At 39.8% G+C, this 19,215-nt stretch overlaps 2 protein-coding genes across 2 annotated transcripts; one reads left to right on the plus strand and one right to left on the minus strand.

Moving 5' to 3' along the window:
- Positions 1–2,178: 2,178 nt before the first annotated feature.
- On the minus strand, positions 2,179–11,111 carry si:dkeyp-66d1.7 (myeloid-associated differentiation marker homolog). Its single transcript, XM_034153028.1, has 2 exons — positions 11,012–11,111; positions 2,179–4,299 (listed from the first exon to the last, which is right to left on the minus strand). The coding sequence occupies exon 2, from the start codon at positions 4,190–4,192 to the stop codon at positions 3,311–3,313; it is 882 nt and encodes a 293-aa protein (XP_034008919.1). The 5' UTR covers positions 4,193–4,299; positions 11,012–11,111; the 3' UTR covers positions 2,179–3,310.
- A 2,277-nt stretch (positions 11,112–13,388) lies between these two features.
- Positions 13,389–19,007, plus strand: pex19 (peroxisomal biogenesis factor 19). Its single transcript, XM_034153030.1, has 8 exons — positions 13,389–13,492; positions 14,587–14,672; positions 15,420–15,582; positions 15,678–15,763; positions 15,846–16,019; positions 16,103–16,273; positions 16,852–16,896; positions 17,446–19,007. Exons 1-8 carry the CDS (start codon positions 13,429–13,431, stop codon positions 17,530–17,532), a joined length of 876 nt encoding a protein of 291 aa, XP_034008921.1. The 5' UTR covers positions 13,389–13,428; the 3' UTR covers positions 17,533–19,007.
- Positions 19,008–19,215: the final 208 nt, after the last annotated feature.

Raw genomic sequence — 19,215 nt, forward strand, 5'->3', positions numbered from 1 at the left:
TTAGCATACTAAGATATGCAAATTAGCTACTGGTAATTTAGCATTGAAAACTGTAAACTAAAATATTGAATGTGGGTAACAGAGGATTTTAAAAGTGTTGACACAGGAAACAGATTTGGAAGAATAGTTTGACATTTTGGTAAATAAGAGAGTTACATGAGAATATCACCTAATGGTTAAGCTAGTTAGCTATTTAGCCTAGCATAGCATAAAGACTGGAAACAGGAAAACAGCCTGACTGCCCAAAGGTAACATATTCCACCCCTATCAGCACCTCTAAAGCTCACACATTAACATTTGATTTGTTAATTCTGTAATGAAACCGCACAATAAAACAACAATTCCTTTTAGGAAGCATCATATGCTGGACAAAGTGACTTCCTCTTTGCTGCTCCACATCAAAACCACTTGTTATTGATTCATAGAAACAGAGTAGTGCTCCCCGTGACGAATGAACTGAACTTTATGAGCGAAATGGGTAAAGTTCCCCTTTCAAACCCGTGGATAACAGGAGATTAGTAACACTTACAACACAGGGAAGAGTCAAAGTGTCAAAGCAGGTCAGAGGATCTAAATGTGTTGAAATAAAAGAGCCAATACCACAAAGTCACTTCTCTTGTTACTATGTGACGCACATCTGTTTGCTATTGAGACTCTTGGCTTGGAAAGAGTATCTGTGGGAATATACATGAACCTCGGTACTGGAGGAATGGCGGGCCTTTCCACATCTGTGTGTCTATTTTAATGCGTCGTATGTTTGTAGTTTAACACTTTGTTGCTATTCAAGTGTGCTTGTTGTTACACACTTGAGTCTCAGTTATGTTGATAGCGACACATCCGCTTTGGGAATGGAAAGAAGATGCTGTGTTTGAGACAGACTTCTTTCTATGGCCTCTCATTTGGAAACGGTATCAAGCTATTGACAGTCTGTGTGATCTGCCTGTAGGGAGGGGCGGCCCTGCTGATGAATTATGCTCTTTGTTCTTTCTCTGGGTCAAAGTGGGAAGGCCAAGAATTCATTTAGTCTTCTAAAGAGAGTAGGAAGGCCTCGCATCACACGACTTCTCGCTGTACACAACAGAAGCAAAGCTTACTGGGAGATGGTGTAAAACAGACGGAAGCAGACTCATGCCGTTATTATTTAGAAACAACATTGTTCCCTCGGACAGTCAAGAGAACCTGGTAGTCTTGTGGCAATAACATTTTCACTTCAGCAGCATTGGAATAATGTTTATACTCACAATAAGATACAGATAGTGTTATTTAAAATGTTTTTTTAGATGACAGTCCTGATATGCTATATGATCCGTAACCCAGAATGTAAAAAATGTAACCACAAAGACTATTTAAAATATTCAACATATATATAGTATAGTATATGGTGAAACTAAAAGATACATTAACATCTATTTCATAGTGTTTTAGCCTGCTCCATGTTTCTATGGCAGAGGATACAACCGTTCCTTCAACAAAAGAAACTCCATTTTATGTTATTGTGTCAGAGCTGGGCGTTGTTGCTGTCTCTTCTCCAGGCCATAGATTTATGGACAACTTGAATGTGTGTACTGTGTTTCACTCCGCCCATTACTCCATCCTCCTCAGTCACAGTCTCTGGTGCCGGAGACATATTACGGCCCCTGAAGGCTTCTCTGGGGTCTGCAGAGAGCGGGAGGGCGTCTGGCAGCGAAGGGAGGAGGTGAGGAAAGAGTGTGGTGAGAGATAAAGTAAACAGGGAAATATAAATAGTGTGCATTGAGCAGATGCTGATTTATACTATGTTTACTTTCAGTTCAAACAATCAGATAAGTTTTGTCAAAGTTAATTCATGTATATCACTTGTGAGTTCTGTCTGTTCTTACCTTTCTTTGTGTATCTTTGTCATTTTAGTTTTTAGTTGTTTTGGCCATTGAGAGCAATGCAGAGAACCTTTAGTGGAACTAAAAGAACATTCGGAAACGTTGTTTGACAACATTTGGGGCCGATTCATCGAGTAAATGTTGAGGTATTTCACTGAAAATATGAAATAATTGACCTGCCTGTGGTGCTTACTAATCACAAGCAAGGGGTTGCCAACAACAATGAGATTAATCCTCCTAGCACTATGAATATTCGCACCAAATTGTAGGTCAATCACACAACTTGATAACATGTTTGGCAAAAACACAAAACACACTCTCATCTGTTTAACATGTGGTTTATTGAAACAATAGATTATGTTCTCCTACAACACTGATGTGGTATGCACAATTGAAACACGAACAGTAGAATATAAAAAAGCTAAGAATATAACACTAACCACTTCTAGAGAGAGAGAAGCATCCATTTTAGTAACTTTCTCTGAGTATTTATTACAGCAGTACAAAACCAATAGACCCAATTGACATATACATATATGAATTAAGTGGTGTGAGTTGGGTGTTTATAGATGATTAGATATTTTGATCCACCAGACGTTTAAAAGGCATTAAAAAAAAAATAATAATAATAATAAGCCGCCAATTTCTTTGGTATTTCTTCATTTGTCATCACAGACTATGTTGACATGCACAGTATTTGGCCGTTACAGTAGCATGTATTATTTTTAACATTCTTGTCTGTGAGATTATTTTTTTTAGCTTACTCCAGAACATCTATACATGAAATACTGTATTGGGCAATTACTTGCAATTCAAATGGATGAAAAAGATCCAGCAATTACATTCAGGTCTCTCAAAATAGAGAGTCAAGCAAGGTTTGACATGTATGAGCAGAAAGCCTTGGTATTTTATGATAAGGGAATATTGTTGTATTTGTAAACATAGCCATTGAATTCCTCTTTTCTCTTTCTCTCTATGGTCCTAAGCAGTATACTTCACTCAAAATTAAATGTGGCAGGTTTGTACAGGCAAAGTCTTGGTAAAAATAACACAAGATCTGGTTTGATTGCCTAGGTATATTTTTGATATCTCTAAAAAAGAAATGTCACTTTCACATTATCTCTACATCCTGGGTCTAACATTACACAGGTGCTTTGGGCAACTTCAACTTCTCCAGAAATATAGTGAAATAAAATCCTTTTATTTTAAATTCCATCACCAAATAATGTCAAACCAGACTGCAATTCTGCAAAAAACTACACCAGTTATGGTATAACTCTACACTCTTCTGCATCTAGTGTGAGAATCGGATGCCATTATACAAACAGATCAGAGTCGCAGTGATTACACTTGCACATGCTTGCAGCACTGTATTTGACATTTGGCCTTTGAAAACCTGCCATATTCAATTTTATTTGGTGCATACTGCCAGCTTAAAACCCTTTCACTTCCCTTCAAGCATTCACAAACACCAGGCGGGAAGAGTAGATCAGGTCGACCAGGTAAAGGACGAAGTTGACGCCCGTGAGCACAGCCACCGCCATGTTCTTATCCCACACACACAAACCCTGTGCGTTGCTGCAGGTGCTGGGCCTATGTTTCGTCCCTCCATTATTGGGGTCGAAGTTGAAGATGGGCCAGATGATAGTCGCCGACAGATAGAGGACCACAGCCAGCAGGGCGTAGGAGGACAGGAAGCGTGCGAAGGGGAAGGGAAGGCAGCCGGTGCACTCGCCAATGCAGAGCAGGATGATGATCGCCGACAGGATGAAGCAGATGCAGTAGACCGACATGCAGTACTTGAGTGCGTCGTGACGGTCGTAAGTCACGGGGTCGCTGACGAAGACGAAGATGATGCAGGCCACAAAGGTCTCGCAGACTTTCAGGAGGCCTGGAGCGGTCGCCATGTAGCCAGCAACTTCTCCCGGACGCGCCTTGCTCATGCTCACCTCGCTGATGTAGGCGATGGTGGCCAGGCAGGAGAAGACGGTCGACACGATGCGGTAGTCGCGGATTTGGCTTTGGCCAATGGAGCCCTTGAGATAATAGAGAGGGAAGAGGATGGAGGCGGACAGGCAGAACAGGGCGGCGTAGCAGGCGAAGGTGATGGGGAAGTTCTTCCAGGACACAGGGGCTCTGGTCTGCAGGCCGAAGAGCTCCACCAGGATGACGAGGAGGGTCCCGGCGAAACCGAAGGCCCAGCAGAAGATGCACCAGTCCCCGGTGCCGTGGGAGAGATGGCCGCCATGCACGGCCACGGAGAAGGCCACGCAGGAGAATATCACGGCGGCCAGCCGTGTCCAAAAGATGGGGCTGGAGTGGAGAACTACAGCCATGATGTGGTAGGTGATGCGAGAAGATGAAATTGTTCCTGAGAGAGAGGAGTCTCGTCCTATAGGGAATCACTTCCTCGGATTTCAGCCACCCAGAGAAGGCAGAGAAACTGTAAGACGAAAAGAAATTGAAAAATAATTAGTATTACATTTTAAGTCCCCTTTTATCATGTTTGGGTAGTGCATGTAAATGGGCTGCAAAGGCTAAAATCCCAAAGTGTATCTCCCACACACTGCCTGAAACGCCTCCATTGGATTCCTATGTGTACTTCCATAACATAGTGACATCATTATGTAACACTTGCGCTTCTATTGGCTAGCGCTCCAACATATTGTACGTGATAGGATAAGGGGCGGGACATCTTTTGGCGGTTGACCAATCCCAACAGAGCCGGCCAGCTAACCAATCAGAGCAGACTGGGCTCTGGTTTCAGACGTGGGTGAAAAAAGAGCCCTTTTTGAACATTAAAGTAACAGAAGAGGCACAAAATACAAATATGAACTTGAAAATGAGCATAATATGTTCTATCTCAGAGTCTCAAGGTGCTGAAATAGTAATACAATACCAGAAAGTCAAAACAAAGGAATGTTAATGTTAAACACGTACATATGCAGATCACAATACAATTCACTAACAATAACCATATTTAAACATTAACCACAGAGACCATGAAAGTCTGTTTTGCAGATTTTATGTAATTTTGTCATGATCTCTAGATACATAATACAACCACATGACGGCCATTTTTTCTGCAACACACAGTGCTGTTATTGTATTTTCACGAATGGTTAAAACAACAACAAGTGAAAGCATGAAAACGCAATTTAAAGCCACAAATAATGACTGCACTGTTGTCACAGTCGTAACAGCACATTTACCATCTCCTGAACACTCCCTCTCTTCTTCTGTGGTGCTTTCTGCCTCCTATCAGACTGCTTTCTCACAGCATTCCTGCGCTGAGTGCACACTGTTTCTCTCTCGGACATTTCTCCATGCTCATGTCCTCTGACGGGCGTGGCGTTGCAGCCTTCACCGACCCCGCAGTGTGAGTCTGTCATCGAGCTCTAAACATGGCCCTCATCACTTATTCCACTCCCAGGATCTACTCTGCACACACACATCTGAAATCCTAACAAGGCTGACAATCTGGTGCAGCTGGGGTGTTAAAAGAAGGTTTAAAGCATTTTTTTTTTGATAGCTCACAAATGTATTTATCAATTGTAACAATATGCAGTATTTGATTTGACTATTTAGTTGATCTTATTCTAATTTACATCAATATAATTTAGTTATTTCTGCATTTACTTGCACATTGGTCAACCTTGTCTTGCACTATACTATTTCCCTTTATATTTCTACTCTAATTGTTTTATGTCTTATGTTATTGTTGCATTGTTGGATGAGACTGGGGCCTCAGATTTTCATTCCTAAGCCTTTAATTCTTTGAATTCTGTTTTTTATTTAAATAAATGTTCTGCATTTGTAAGGCCTTGGAAAGATATCCCTATATGAGAGCCTGGGTTTGAAAGGAAATTAAACCAATTCTGCTAAACCGGAAACATTTTTAGTTATTTCCAAAGATTTTTGGCTGTTTTTCGGCACTATTTGAAGTGGGCGCAGCTCATTTGTAAAAAAAAAAAAGTGATGTCAGGTTCTTCAGTGCACCAATGAACCTCCTTATAATAAATACCAATATATGTTTTATTCAAACATTTTTAGTTTCAATGAGATAAATAGACACCATGTTTTCAGGGTCTTAAAGATATCTCAATACTGTACTTCACCGCTAACTATTGTAAATGTAACTACAATAGGGTTTGTTCTTTACAGTAAGTTCCTTCCTTCCTTCCTTCCTTCAACTGTCTTGTCAAGTTCTTCTTTAGTTAGTTATTTATTACACTTCCTGAATTATTTTTAACCAACGAGCATGTCTTAGTTAAAGTGCACCTATCATGCTATTAAGGCATATATTATGGGTCTCAGATATATACAAATATATAAAAACATGTCTATGATGTATTTTGCTCAAAATACAAACAGATCATGCATTTTAGACATCCCTCATATCCCTCTGTTTCAGCCCTGTTACGGGCCGTCTCCACGGCAGCGTTAAAAAATCTTGAAACGCTTCTGCCCATTCACTTTGAATGGGGTGACGTCACTTTTTTTCGCTTTCGCCAAAATGCATTGTGGGCAGGCGAGCGGAGATTCTCAGGATTTTCAAGATCCAAAGTTGAACAATGTTCAACTTTTGAAGCTGAGGAGGAAGCGTCAGCCAATCAAATCCCGTGTACGCAAATCTGACAGTTCAAGCTCTAGCCAATCAAACGGCGTGTATGCTGGGAGAGACAGACCGCAGGTCATTTCCTCATATTCCAAAAAATGGAGGAGAAATTAGCGGTAGCGAATCAATCACCCGGTGCTTTATGACCAGACCTACCGGGATATAAACCGGAGGAGCCAGGCATGGAGGGAGGTGGCAGAGACAGTGGTAGGTTTTCGCCTGTTTTGGGGAGTTTATATCCAGTTTACTTCGGGCTTTTTTGCTTCGTATGTCGCGGGCGGGAGATTCATGTGATTGGTTGCTCGCAAAAAATCCTCAAGCTTCAGATACGCCCACCTCCAAGATTTTTTTAACGCTGCCGTGGAGACGGCCCGTTAGAGAAACGCGGATTTTGGGCCTTAGTTTGAAAAAACTAAAAAGAGGAGGCGGAGCTAATGCCTGATCAGAATTCTACCGGAGATAAAGTTAAATTCTGCTCTGATAAAACGCCATCCTGTTCTAAACCACATCAAGGATTATTTCTGAAACAGTACGGAATTCAAATGCTTTTTCTCTTGCAGGTTTATCACAAGGTGAGTTCTTTTTTTATTTCCTGCTTTTTAAACACATGTGCTCTCTAGGACAGGTTAGCTCTGAGTGTTAGCGAGGCTTGCTAATGTAAACACAGGCCATATTACGTCCAAAACACGTCAGGCATTGTTTCTGATAGCAACTTTCTGTGGGTCCACCATCCGATATGACGTCATATCGGCAGCAAATCTGTATCCGCTCGTTGTACCCCTGTTTTTAAAAGATTTGGGTATGGAGGAAAAGAGAAGGGTTTTATTTTCTGAAGCTGCGTGAGTTCCCTGACACACCGGGGACACATAGTTATGTATAAAAGACATCAAAAAGTGTATTTTGCATGATAGGTCCCCTTTAAAGCTAACAAAAAGGTATTTTCAGATGCAGCTCCTCAAAAAAATATGCTTTTGCCACGAGTTTGGTAGCTAATCATTTCCGTCGTAACTGTTTCATCTACTGAGTGCATTGAGCTGAATAGTAGAAATTGTGACCACAAGTGAAATTTATAGTTAATTGTTCCAGTAGTAAAAGTGGAAAAGAGTCATAAAGTCAGCAAACCACTGACCAAGCCCGAGTCTGTTGGATTGAGCAAGGGTATGTTTTACTGCCAATGAAATTAACTGTTCATTTGCAAGAAAATGAATGTGCGATTTCCTCTTTTAAAAGTCACACAGTCTCTTTTTTAAGCTCACATTGGAGTGTGATTTAGCTAGATTCTTTGTTGACTTTTATTGTTTTATATTAGATTTTATCGTGGAAATTGGTTGCTATTAAAAACGGTGAAGAGGTGAATAACTTCAAATATTCAAATTACAACGACAGGGAGAAACAGCAAATCTGAAACCTAGCATTGTTTTTGGACTGATAACTTTTTAATTGCACGTTTAAATGTTTTTGATGAGCTAATGATTATAAGATGTATATTTTCAGTCTGCTTTTCCTTTTTTCCACTTTTGTACACTGATTTCTTTTTCCCCACATCCTGAAATTTGACTTTTATGGCTCCAAAAGAGCTGACAAAATGGTCCCAGACAATACTTCAGGTTTCACAACGACCTAGCACATTGCAAAGCAGTCAAGGGTATTTCCAGTTTTTAAATGACTCAAATCGCCAACTGTTGCCGATGCATGTGATGTAATGAGCTCGCTGATGTACAGACGACGCCTTCCTCCTCCTAAAGGGATTTCTATTGAATGATGGTGCAAAATGGCGTCTATCTAAGAAGCGTCTGCTGTTTGATTCTGAAGGACTTTTAGTGATGCATGTTTGTTGCTTAACATGTTTTGCTTTTCTTTATATTTCAGGATGAACTCAATACTAGTACAAGTTTTTTTTTCTACTTGCTTCACAGAAAATCTTAAGACAAGCTTTTGAGGCTTTCAGAAAAACAAGATTTCCACACACAAAAAGACGAGAAGATGGACATTTTCCTCATGCAGAAACCCTCCTCCATAGACTGTCTTTCCTCCCATCTCTCCCAACACCCATCACCCACTTGGCTCCTCGAGTGCTGCATTCCCTGTTCCCAGTTTACACAGAGACGGTTATAAACACGGGGAAAGGGCCTGTTTACATTAGTCCCATTAGACAGCAATAAAATGGTCGAGGCTGGGGAGGCAAAAACCTGAACTGGTGGCGAGGTATGAATAGAAAGGCTAGAACAGAAAGTATAAGAAATGGAAAAAGAGACCCCTGAAACTCCTGCAGGATGACTCACTTGGAGCCAAGAGGGAGGGGAAGGCGGGGGAGTAAAAAGAGGGAGAAACACGGGGGAAGCCCTGTGTCTCAGGCCACAGAAGGACACACAGTTCAAACACAGTGATGGAGTGGAATAGCAGGAAAGTGAGTCACCACCCGGCCCCTCTCTTTCACCAGTTCTTCCCCTCCTCCCTTAATTCTTGTAAGATTTTCCAACTTCCTGATGCTTTCCAGATGTGCTGCAGTCTGGCTGCTGTTGAACAACTACTAACTTTGACGCATTTGCCAAGTTCTTTATTTCCTTCCCTCTCTTTCCCTTCCCTCCTCATAGTCTCATTTGAGCGGCTCCTCCCTCTCTTTTCCATCAGTTGTCCTCTCCCTCTCTCCCAGCTCAATACTCCCACTCCAGCTTTAAAGTCGGGGTAACAATTACGCTTCATGTAAACCACTCAAAATAAACGTATACTGAGGGGTCGTAATGGAAAAATCAATCCTGCCGCCATTGCTGCTCATGGAATCAAGTTAGGAAAGAAATAAGGGAGGAAAATGGCAAACAAAAAAGAGAGAAAAGATACAAAAGCATAGTGTGGAAAAGTGCATTTTTGCGGCACAGCATGGAAAAACACTACAGCATCCCACAAGCACTTCCCAAAGTGGAGGAGGGGCTGAAAATAGGCTCACACATCAGGACAGCAAACAGGATGTGAGAGCATCAGGCTCCTCTGCATAGTCACTTTTCATACTGACAGCAGGGAAGGGACACACACGCACACACACGCACGCACGCACGCACGCACGCACGCACGCACAAAGGTAGATGTTCAGGAAACAAGCTTTTCTCGGGTAGTGAGTCATGTGCACAGCTTGTTTGGTTGTCATGACACAACTTCACTAACTTGATTTCCCCCGTAATCCACTTACAGGAGACCCGAGGATCGAAGCACAAGATGAGTTCTGTTAGCAAACTATCCCATTATGTGTGTAATAGATTCGTATTAGTGTCTGTTGTGTGTTTTTGAGAGGTTCTTCCCAAATATACCTTTACATTTGACCTTTCTTAAACTAAAAAGAACCAAAGTATTAAGCTTTTCCCCCAGATTTCCCTTCAGATGAGACTAAAGACTCATAAGACAAAGCTTAAAAAGATACTTAATCTCTCTAACCACACACTGATTATTTAGGGTCATCACTTTCTATTTGACCAACCAACCTATTCAACGAAAAAGAAAAACTTGGATAAAGTTCTGCATTGAAATGAAGAATAACAGTTATTGGTGAGAATCTAAATCAGCGTCTTCAATACAATTCAGACAGAGAAAGAGTCAAAGTGAGTGTGATAGCTGTGTTTTAGGCGCCTCCAGAGGTTCATTCATCGACGGTGAAAGTGGGTGTGCCTCCTGCCGCACCCTTCTCCCACCACACACACACACACACACACACACACACACACACACACACACACACACACACACACACACACACACACACACACACACACACACACACACACACACACACACACACACACACACACACACACCACGCTGCACTCAAGTAGTAAAGTAGTAAACACAATCTTACACGAAACACAGAAATGTGAATCTTGTCTTCAGGAAACTGGGCTGAAAATACTTTTTGGAGCAATGAAAAAAAAAGTGTATTCTTTGCCAAAAGTCTATAAGTCTCTCACCACACATTCACACACACACATACACATACTGCACTACTCTAAACACAGTTACAGTAATACAAACTTACAATAAACACAGAAATACATGTTGATCAATTCGATTTTTATCTTCAGGAAAGTGTGCTGAAAATACTTTTTGGAACATTTTCGAAAACATTATTTCTTTGTCTCTCGGCACAAAATGAGTAGACCTATAGTAGTGAAGAAAGTATAATAACGTTTCTTTAAACTCACCAAGCATATGCATATACATATGAATTCATTTAGTTTTGTTGAAGTTTTCCACCTATACTCAGCATTTTATTTTTATATAAAGGCACATTTAAAAAAAAAAATTCAATAACAAGAAATAAAAGGTTGTTCTTATATCACCGTGAAAACCATGCATGTAAATAGACACACCCTAGATCGTATCACATTTTTCACATTGCAGGTATAAGCAAGATGCAACAAGTAGCAGCTGTGAAGTATTTTCCTGCACAAGCTCTCAGTATCAGCCTCATATAAACACTTTTCCTTGCTGCACAAATCACCACATTAAGTTCTAGGAGTTATAATAAAAGTTTGATTTGAGAGTTGGTTACCTTTCAGATAGTGTGCTGCGTATAGTCTCCTTCACATCCAGAGCAGAGAGAGGCAGAGTGAGACTCCTCAGTGTTGAGCAGTACTCTGAGCTGCAGCGGCCCGCCCACAAAGCCAAATTAGGCATCACATGTCTGCACCGTTATTCACATCTGTCTGAACTCTTCCTCCTCCTCCTCCTCTTCATCACTGGCTGTTCAACACACCCAATGCAGTGCAGCAGAAGTTTAACCTCCTATACAATTACACTAGTTTACTTTTCAGAGGCTGGCAGCATCGTAAAAAGCAACACATCCAAAGTTAAATTCATGTTTTTATTCATAAAAAGATTACTTTTCTTACAACTTTGGTTGTAAGAAGAGGGTGTTTTTAACCAGTAAATATTCTCAATGTTGACCCCTGTTATTGAAAGTAAAGGTTAACTTTATTGATTTGTTTAATTACATGTGAGTAACAAAACCTGAATATAGTTGAACATAGTTTTGAACATTTTCAGAGGCTTCAGCGTAGTGAAAAGCAGGGACATATACAGACAAAAATCCAAATCTAAATGTATGTTTTCAATCGCTATTGTTGTCCATATGAAGGGAGGTTTTAAACACTAAATTATATATAAAGTTTTGACCCGTGTTATTGGAAATAAATGTTAACTTTTGTGAGTCACAAAATGTAGTTGTTAATGAAACAAAAGAGGATTGTTTATTTCTCTAATCCAATTCATTGTTTAATGATGAACACATCGCATAGACTCTATGGGATGTGTTCATCACACACTCTATGGCATAGAGTGTGTTCAAACCAGTGCTGTAAAGTAACTGAGTACTTTTACTCTAGTAGCCTAATTAAGTACAATTTGGAGGTACTTGTACTCTACTTGAGTATTTTCAATTGCAATTCTGTAATTCTACCCCACTTCAATTCCGAGGTCAATCGTGTACTTATACTCCACTACATTTATTGAATACCTTTAGTTACTTTACAGATTTGGATTAATAATGTGAATAATCCACTCTTAAATCAGACTTTAGTTCCACCTGGAGTAAAGTCACAAGCTACCCTGCAGTATACAAAGTCATTCAAACTAGCTGTACCTTTACCAGCTTTGATAACACTTTAACGATCAATCATTATAAAACATATCATATATATTATTCTGAAATAGACCAATCTGCAGATCGACTACTTTTACTTTTGGTACTTTAAGTACATTTTGTTGCTAATACTTTTGTACTTTTACTTGAGTAACATTTTTAATGTAGGACTTTTAATGACTTTCTATCCATAACTTTTAAGGCTTGTTTATAAAGAACCTCAAGTGGTCTCATAGCAGTCTTAGTTGCTTGGGAGCAAATTAGCTACAGTATGATGTAAACAGAAAGTGGTCATTAGTTGTGAAAACCCCCCTAACAGGAATTACTCATGAACATCACGTCAGGTTTATTTTTAACATGGTTTCATCAGCGTTACTAACCACACGGTCCAGATAATACTAAATATTTGTCGATGCTAGAATCTGAATCATCGCATTCTGGGATTATTTGTTTGCGTTGCTTAGCTACAGCAGTTGTTACCCATGACAACCGTTTTTTATTTTCTATAAATTGATGCGTTTCCTGCCCCTGTTAAAAAAAACTCTCAGAAAGACAGGAAACGGTGGAAGGCATGCTCTCATATGCACATTTTCACAAGACTGATGTGCTTAAATTCCTTACGTTGTTTATAATATCTACGTTGTATATAAAACTAGTAGTCTATTTAAGTAAAGAAATGCATTTACAAGCACTATCTGAAAAAATGATTGTAAAGGCATAAGGCTATTTTTAATACAGCTTATTTGGAGTAATGTCATTTTCTTAAGTTTTCATCTTTAAACATGGGTTTTTACATAGTAGTATTATTTTATTAATTATATTACTGTTTATTTAAAGATATTTTAACATTTGTACAGTGTTGTTGTTTGCTTTGGTTGTCTTTTCCTCTATCACATAAAGCACAGCTGCTATATAAATAAATGAAGTTGTAAATTGAAAATGTTGGCAAAAGCATGTTGAGCTTATTTTGTTCATGGTTTTAAAACTTTGAGACTTTGTTTTTTTGTATTTATAATGATTGTCTATATATTTTCATGCAAAACACCTAGTTATTTGTTATGAAAAGTTATATAAATGGTATTATTCTGATTATTTTTATGATGATGATTGTTATTATTAATTGTATTATTATTCATATTTATTTTTGTATTCATATTTTAATTTTATATTTTGTATTATCATTATTGTGGCCTTATTGCCACCAGATGGCGCCAGATTTCAAATCCAGCCCTGATGACGTGATGACGTAATCGTGTATGCGACGTTTAGTCACGACAGAAGCGTCAGTTTCCAGAGCCCAGTGGGTGTTTGTAGGAAAGGGTAACATCATGGCGTCAGGAACAGGAGAGCAGTCCACTGGACACGATGCAGAATTGGACGAATTATTGGACAGTAAGTGTTGACATTAAGTCTGCACCGCGACCGTGTCTTTACTCTCAGGAGCCCCGGGTATTGGGTCCTAATAATCGGCTGTGATTTGGCTCTCTCCCCGGTGTCAGGGGGGTTAGCTTATGCGCTCTGGGACCTCCCATGTCTCGTCTGGGTGCCAAATATCGACAAAATAACATTATTTTAAAGTTGTCGCTGGCCAGCCTCTGATTTCATGTGCTAAATAAATAAAGTATTTGTTTCTATTGCATGTGTTTGTGTGATATGGCACACTGTTAGCTTTCTTAGCTAGCTGTCACCCAGATCCACAGAGCGGTTTCCACACACTATCTTTGCCCTTGAATGTTTTTGACTTAATCCACAGTTGCTGTTAGACATATTAAAATCCTCCTGATTATCTAACATGGCGGCTGAACTGATAGTTATAGCATTGTGTTTGTCCTTACTCGCCTTTGTGTTCATGTGTTGAATCCCAGTTGGGCTCAGATCATGGTGTTTACTCACTGTAAACATGTTTTTATATCTGTATTTGACAAACTTCCAATTGCAAGTTCATTAAGTCCACTGAAAGTAATGCATTGTAAAACAATAGTCCTGCAATAAACCCTACTGATGTTGATTGAATTATCTTTATTTAATATTCGAGACCATTGTGGTGCTGAACCAAAGCATTTATACCAAAAAGGATCAACAAGCCTTTAAAATGACCATGTCATTATATTTGCTTAATGAAAAGCTAAAATGTCATTAGAAATGAATCAGCCCATGTTTCATCTATATTCATACAATTACAAATATAAGACAACTTAAAATATGTAATTGATTGCTTCAAATAAGACGCATTACACAAAACACACAGCATTACCAGAGTAGAAATACAAGATATGAAGATAGATATCGGGCACAAAAAGTGGTTTCTAGTTTTCTTCACAAGTTGTTTGGAGACATTTTATATACACCTTATCCCTCTTCTGCTGCTTGGGCTTAAACTAATAGAGAAATAATGGCTAAATGAATACATTTGTGTTGTAAAATGACTCCTCGAAATCTCCTTAAACGCCCATTGACATGGTTATAATGTTATCCCTTTCTTTTAGGTGCTTTGGATGACTTTGACAAGACAGCAGTCCCTCCAGCCCCTGAACCTGCTGCTGCTTCCTCCTCAGCCAGCGGTCCAGAGAAGGTCTGTTTGCTATGTGATGCCTGTATAATGCAGACAATCAAAGCTACACCTTTTCTTCTAACTGTATTTTCTCTCCTAACTGGATTGTTCTTCTCATCTGGCTGCTGCTTGTCAATCAAATGTGTATGAATTTAGAAATGTTCAACCTTAAGATGAAGGAATTTGAGAGACTAGCATTCAAAGGAACAGCAAAAGCTTTATTTTCCTTGTTAAAAACTGTAAAGGAAAACATATGGGCATTTGAATGTCCCTTTTTTTTGTAGGTTTTAAAAGAAAGGCATTAATAATAAACAAGTCAGACTACTTACTTTTTCTTAAAACCTAAGCCGCTGTCTCCAACTGAAGTGTTTGTCTGTTTGTTATTAGTCCTTCTTCGTTTGGCAGTTTCCTGATCCCTTGTTGTCTTAGTTTTGTAACTTATTTACTTTTGCTGCTGCCACAGTCAATCAGCTGGTTGTTTGTTGTGTAACCGGACAAGTTTACAAAGTTCACCCCCCCAGAAAAGTTCACTGCTTACCAAGAAGGACTTTTTAGATGCAAAAAAGGTTGCAACTGTGTCAAGGGAACAAAATAAACAACTTATATAAGTCCATTAAAGAAAGACAGTCAATCCATTATCAAGTTGAGTGTGATGGCAAATTGGTTATTTAGCACAGAAAGTATTATTCTTTTCTTTTCAAAAGGTGGGTGTGAGCACTCAGTGTTTCCTGAGGTGTCTATAAATATGTTTTCTATTCACCTGTGCAGCCCCCCATGCTTGAAGACTGCAAACTCTTCGAGACTCTCTTTGAGGGGGACATGGCTTCCCAAGCAAAGGAGGAGTGGGAGAAGGCCATGACCGAGCTAGCCAGTGAGGAGCCAGAGTTACTGCAGCACTTCAATAAACTGTCAGAAGCAGCTGGCAAAGTTGGTAAGGTCTACAGTGGGTCATGTGTAGTTTTGATATGTTCCTCTGCTTACTGTTCTGTTTCTGTACCCTAAATGTTATGTGTGTTCTCTGGATAGGCACTGACACCGCCTCCCAACAAGAATTCACTTCCTGTCTTAAAGATACCCTTCGTGGCCTGGCCAAAAATGCGGACAACCTGCAGGTGAGTGAATCAGGATCTATTGATTGTTATTTAGAGTGATTCAGACATAGAGCAGTTCCCCAACTATCTGTGTTGTTTACAGACATCCGGACTCGCAGGAGACGACCTTGTTAAGGCGCTTGAAGGCCTAGGATTGGAGGAGGGTGGAGAAGGAGGCGGTGACGACGGGAACATCCTGCCCATCATGCAGACCATCATGCAGAATCTGCTCTCTAAGGAAGTGCTTTATCCGTCTCTCAAAGAGATCACTGCTAAGGTGTGCATCTGTTTCCCTAGCATTCACTATAGTCTGTTGTTCCTCTACCAAGTGTCACTGATAAATGCCTCTCACCCTCACAGTACCCAGAATGGTTGGAGGCCAACAAGCCAAGCCTCAGCCCGGAGGACTACCAGCGCTATGAGCAGCAGGCCAAAATCATGGGAGAGATCTGTAATCAGTTCGAGAAGGAGGAAAGTGGGGCAGCAGATAAAGACGGCACGTTTGAGGGCATCATGGATCTCATGCAAAAGGTACACACACTCTGCTTTTGACTGAGGCAGTGATGAATAAGATACTATACATTAAAGGTGGGGTAGGTCATTTTGGAGAAACCAGCTCGAGTGCGCAAGAATTTGAAAATACACAGCCGGAAAAAATCTGCCACTTCCTTACAGAGCCCCTCCTCCAACACACACGAACGGGCACATGACCAATGAGGGCACGAGATAAGTTTGTGCACAGATGGAAGGCTGACAGGCAGGTAGGCCATCCAGTTATTTTAGCCGGGCCGGCTCAAATTATTGGTCGTGCTTTTTACAGTATTACAGCTTCCACAGATGAACTTTTTTTATGGATTTATTGTCAAAGCACTTCAGATATTCATTGCTATCGGGATGTTAAGAGCATTCCATGGAATATAACAAAAAGTGTATCTCGAGCCGGTTTCTCAAACTTACCTACCCCACCTTTAAAGAGAATGATGTTACTTGCCATTACATTTTTCCAGTCTGCATAGCTTACAAACTGTTCTCTTGTTTACTTTAATGTCAATGGAAGTTGGTTTGTTCGTAACGAAACTCATCGCAGAATTTAACACTTTTACCTTCAGCTGCAAGACCTGGGCCAACCACCCAAAGAGCTGGCAGGTGATGCGGTAAGTTTTCCACTGCTCTGTCAACAAAAAAACAATGTTGTGTGTATATGTCTATGACCTTAGTTAATAATTTAAAATGTACAAAATACAATATAATAATACAAATTATCTAGACATGTACACAATTAAATCACACCAAATCCTAATCTCTTTTTTTTTCTTCAAGTTTCTTTATCTGTTACTTTTCCAAATGTTTACCAGTCAGTTTTCCAAATCCACATTAACTATACTTCGAATCAGAATACATTTGATCTATCACGGTACGGTCAAGCAATGTAGCAAGAAAAGGTTATCTTTTCAACGAAGTCTGGTGCCGTGCTCACTCCACATAAATCGCACTGGGTCTATTTTTTACATCACTTTCAGAATTTCTATTATAAACTAACCAAACAATTTAAATATTCTACAAGCAAAGGTACATAATTATACTGGTGCAAAACTCGTATAACTATCCAAAATTGCAATATATTAGATATTAAAGGAATAGCTACCACTACTTGGAAAAATCGGATTTGTTTCTTGATTGTCCTTTTTTCTTTTTCCGTTTAGCCTCCAGGCTTTAACTTTGACATGGAGTCCCTCAATCTCCCAGGAGTCTCAGGAGCTGGGGCGGCAGAGCAGTGCTCCATCATGTGATCGGGTGGAGCTGCCGTCTACCTGAAGGACTTAAACCAGAGAGTCACTCTGTGCGTCAGCGACAGGCCGGGATCGAAGGAGTGTGAAGCAAAGGTCAGGCAGGAGTGTGACCTGACTGTCAAACGGTTCCCTCTAAAACAGAAAGTGTGTGGATGCAGAAACAACAACAGGAAGAGGCACCAAAACCAACAGGAACCACACACAAGAACACTCTCTTCTGTCTTAAATCACTGAACGCACAACTCGGAACATTTTAACATCCCTGCATCAGTTTGTCAGCGGTTGCTGCAAGTCATTAACGGTTTTAACAGCATTCCTTTAAAAAGAAAATAGCACTGCCGTTCTTCATGCTGTTTTTACAATACTGTCTATCGTCATGGTCAAATCTATCAAAAACACTTAACAGGTAAAAATGGTGCCTTTTACAAAATTACTTTAAATTATTATTTTAAGTTTATCATTCACCCAATCACATAATAGTTTTTAAATGATGGGAATTTTTGCAATATCACCCAATGTTTACACCAACTACCACTTAATTAAACACACACCTCTGATCCTGTGCAGGCTGTGGAGGATGTGACTAACCAGATACATACTTATTAACGTGTAATGAAATTGTGAAAAAAGGAGTGTACATTTGTTAATTATTAAAAAAATTAAAAGATTAAGGAGGAATAAAGCGTTTACTGTAATTCAGCCAGCTAAATTTAACGAGAGCCATTCCCCAAGAGTTTTAACCCCCATTCCCAGGAATTTCTTTGAAGTGAGATGATGATTCCCGTATGCCTTTTGCTGTGATTACAGTGATCGTTATAGTGTAGAGTTACTGTGATTCCCGGTGTTTATAATTTGCAGAGTGATGTTTTCTCTGGTATGGGATCCCTGCTAGGAAAGATAAAAAATTGAGGGGTATTTGGAGTGTTTACCACCTGAACGCGTATACTTATCCGGCACCATCCGGTAAAAGTACATCATGTTCTTTCCCGGAAAAGGAGACAGGCAGAGTGCTTAGCATTAAATGATGTGACGCAAGGATAAAAACATGGCTGTAATTCATTCAAATGCACTGTGGGTGAAACATCTACAGCCTGTTATAACATGTCGGCTGTGCTTGGTGGGTTTGTTTACCCTCGCAGCCTCTTCTCACCAGCTTCTGTTGCCAGTGGACTGAATGTACCGCTGTGACCACAGAGAGACATCTAGAAATCACACGACCATCAGCTCATCAACACCTGTATAATAAAGGGGTGCTATGAAAGGATGCAGTCAGCCATGCACTGAAAAGAGATCTGAAATATGTCAGAGTGGCGGGGAGGCTTCTGTGGACGTCCATAATGGGGGGTGCAATCTATTTAACTCTCAGGGCCGATGGAAACACGCCGAGAGCACCGTTAAAAAATGCATCCTGTTATTTGACGCTATTTTGTTTTGTTTTGTACATATATGAAATAAAATAATGGTATCATGCAATATTTGTTGTTGTTGTGGATTATCATTGCAATTTATACATTATTCCACTTATTTCCATGTAATGGTACTTTATGTATTTATTAAATATGATCACTTTTGCATACAAAGCTATGATCAGTTTATAAAAGTAGTGATAACAGAGTATTTATGCATGGTGGTACTCTTTACTAAGTAGAGGAGGTAAATACTGCACTTAGAAAACCTTTAATA

The sequence above is a fragment of the Trematomus bernacchii genome, unplaced genomic scaffold (genome assembly GCF_902827165.1).
Source record: "Trematomus bernacchii unplaced genomic scaffold, fTreBer1.1, whole genome shotgun sequence".
NCBI classification, from domain to species: Eukaryota; Metazoa; Chordata; class Actinopteri; order Perciformes; family Nototheniidae; genus Trematomus; species Trematomus bernacchii.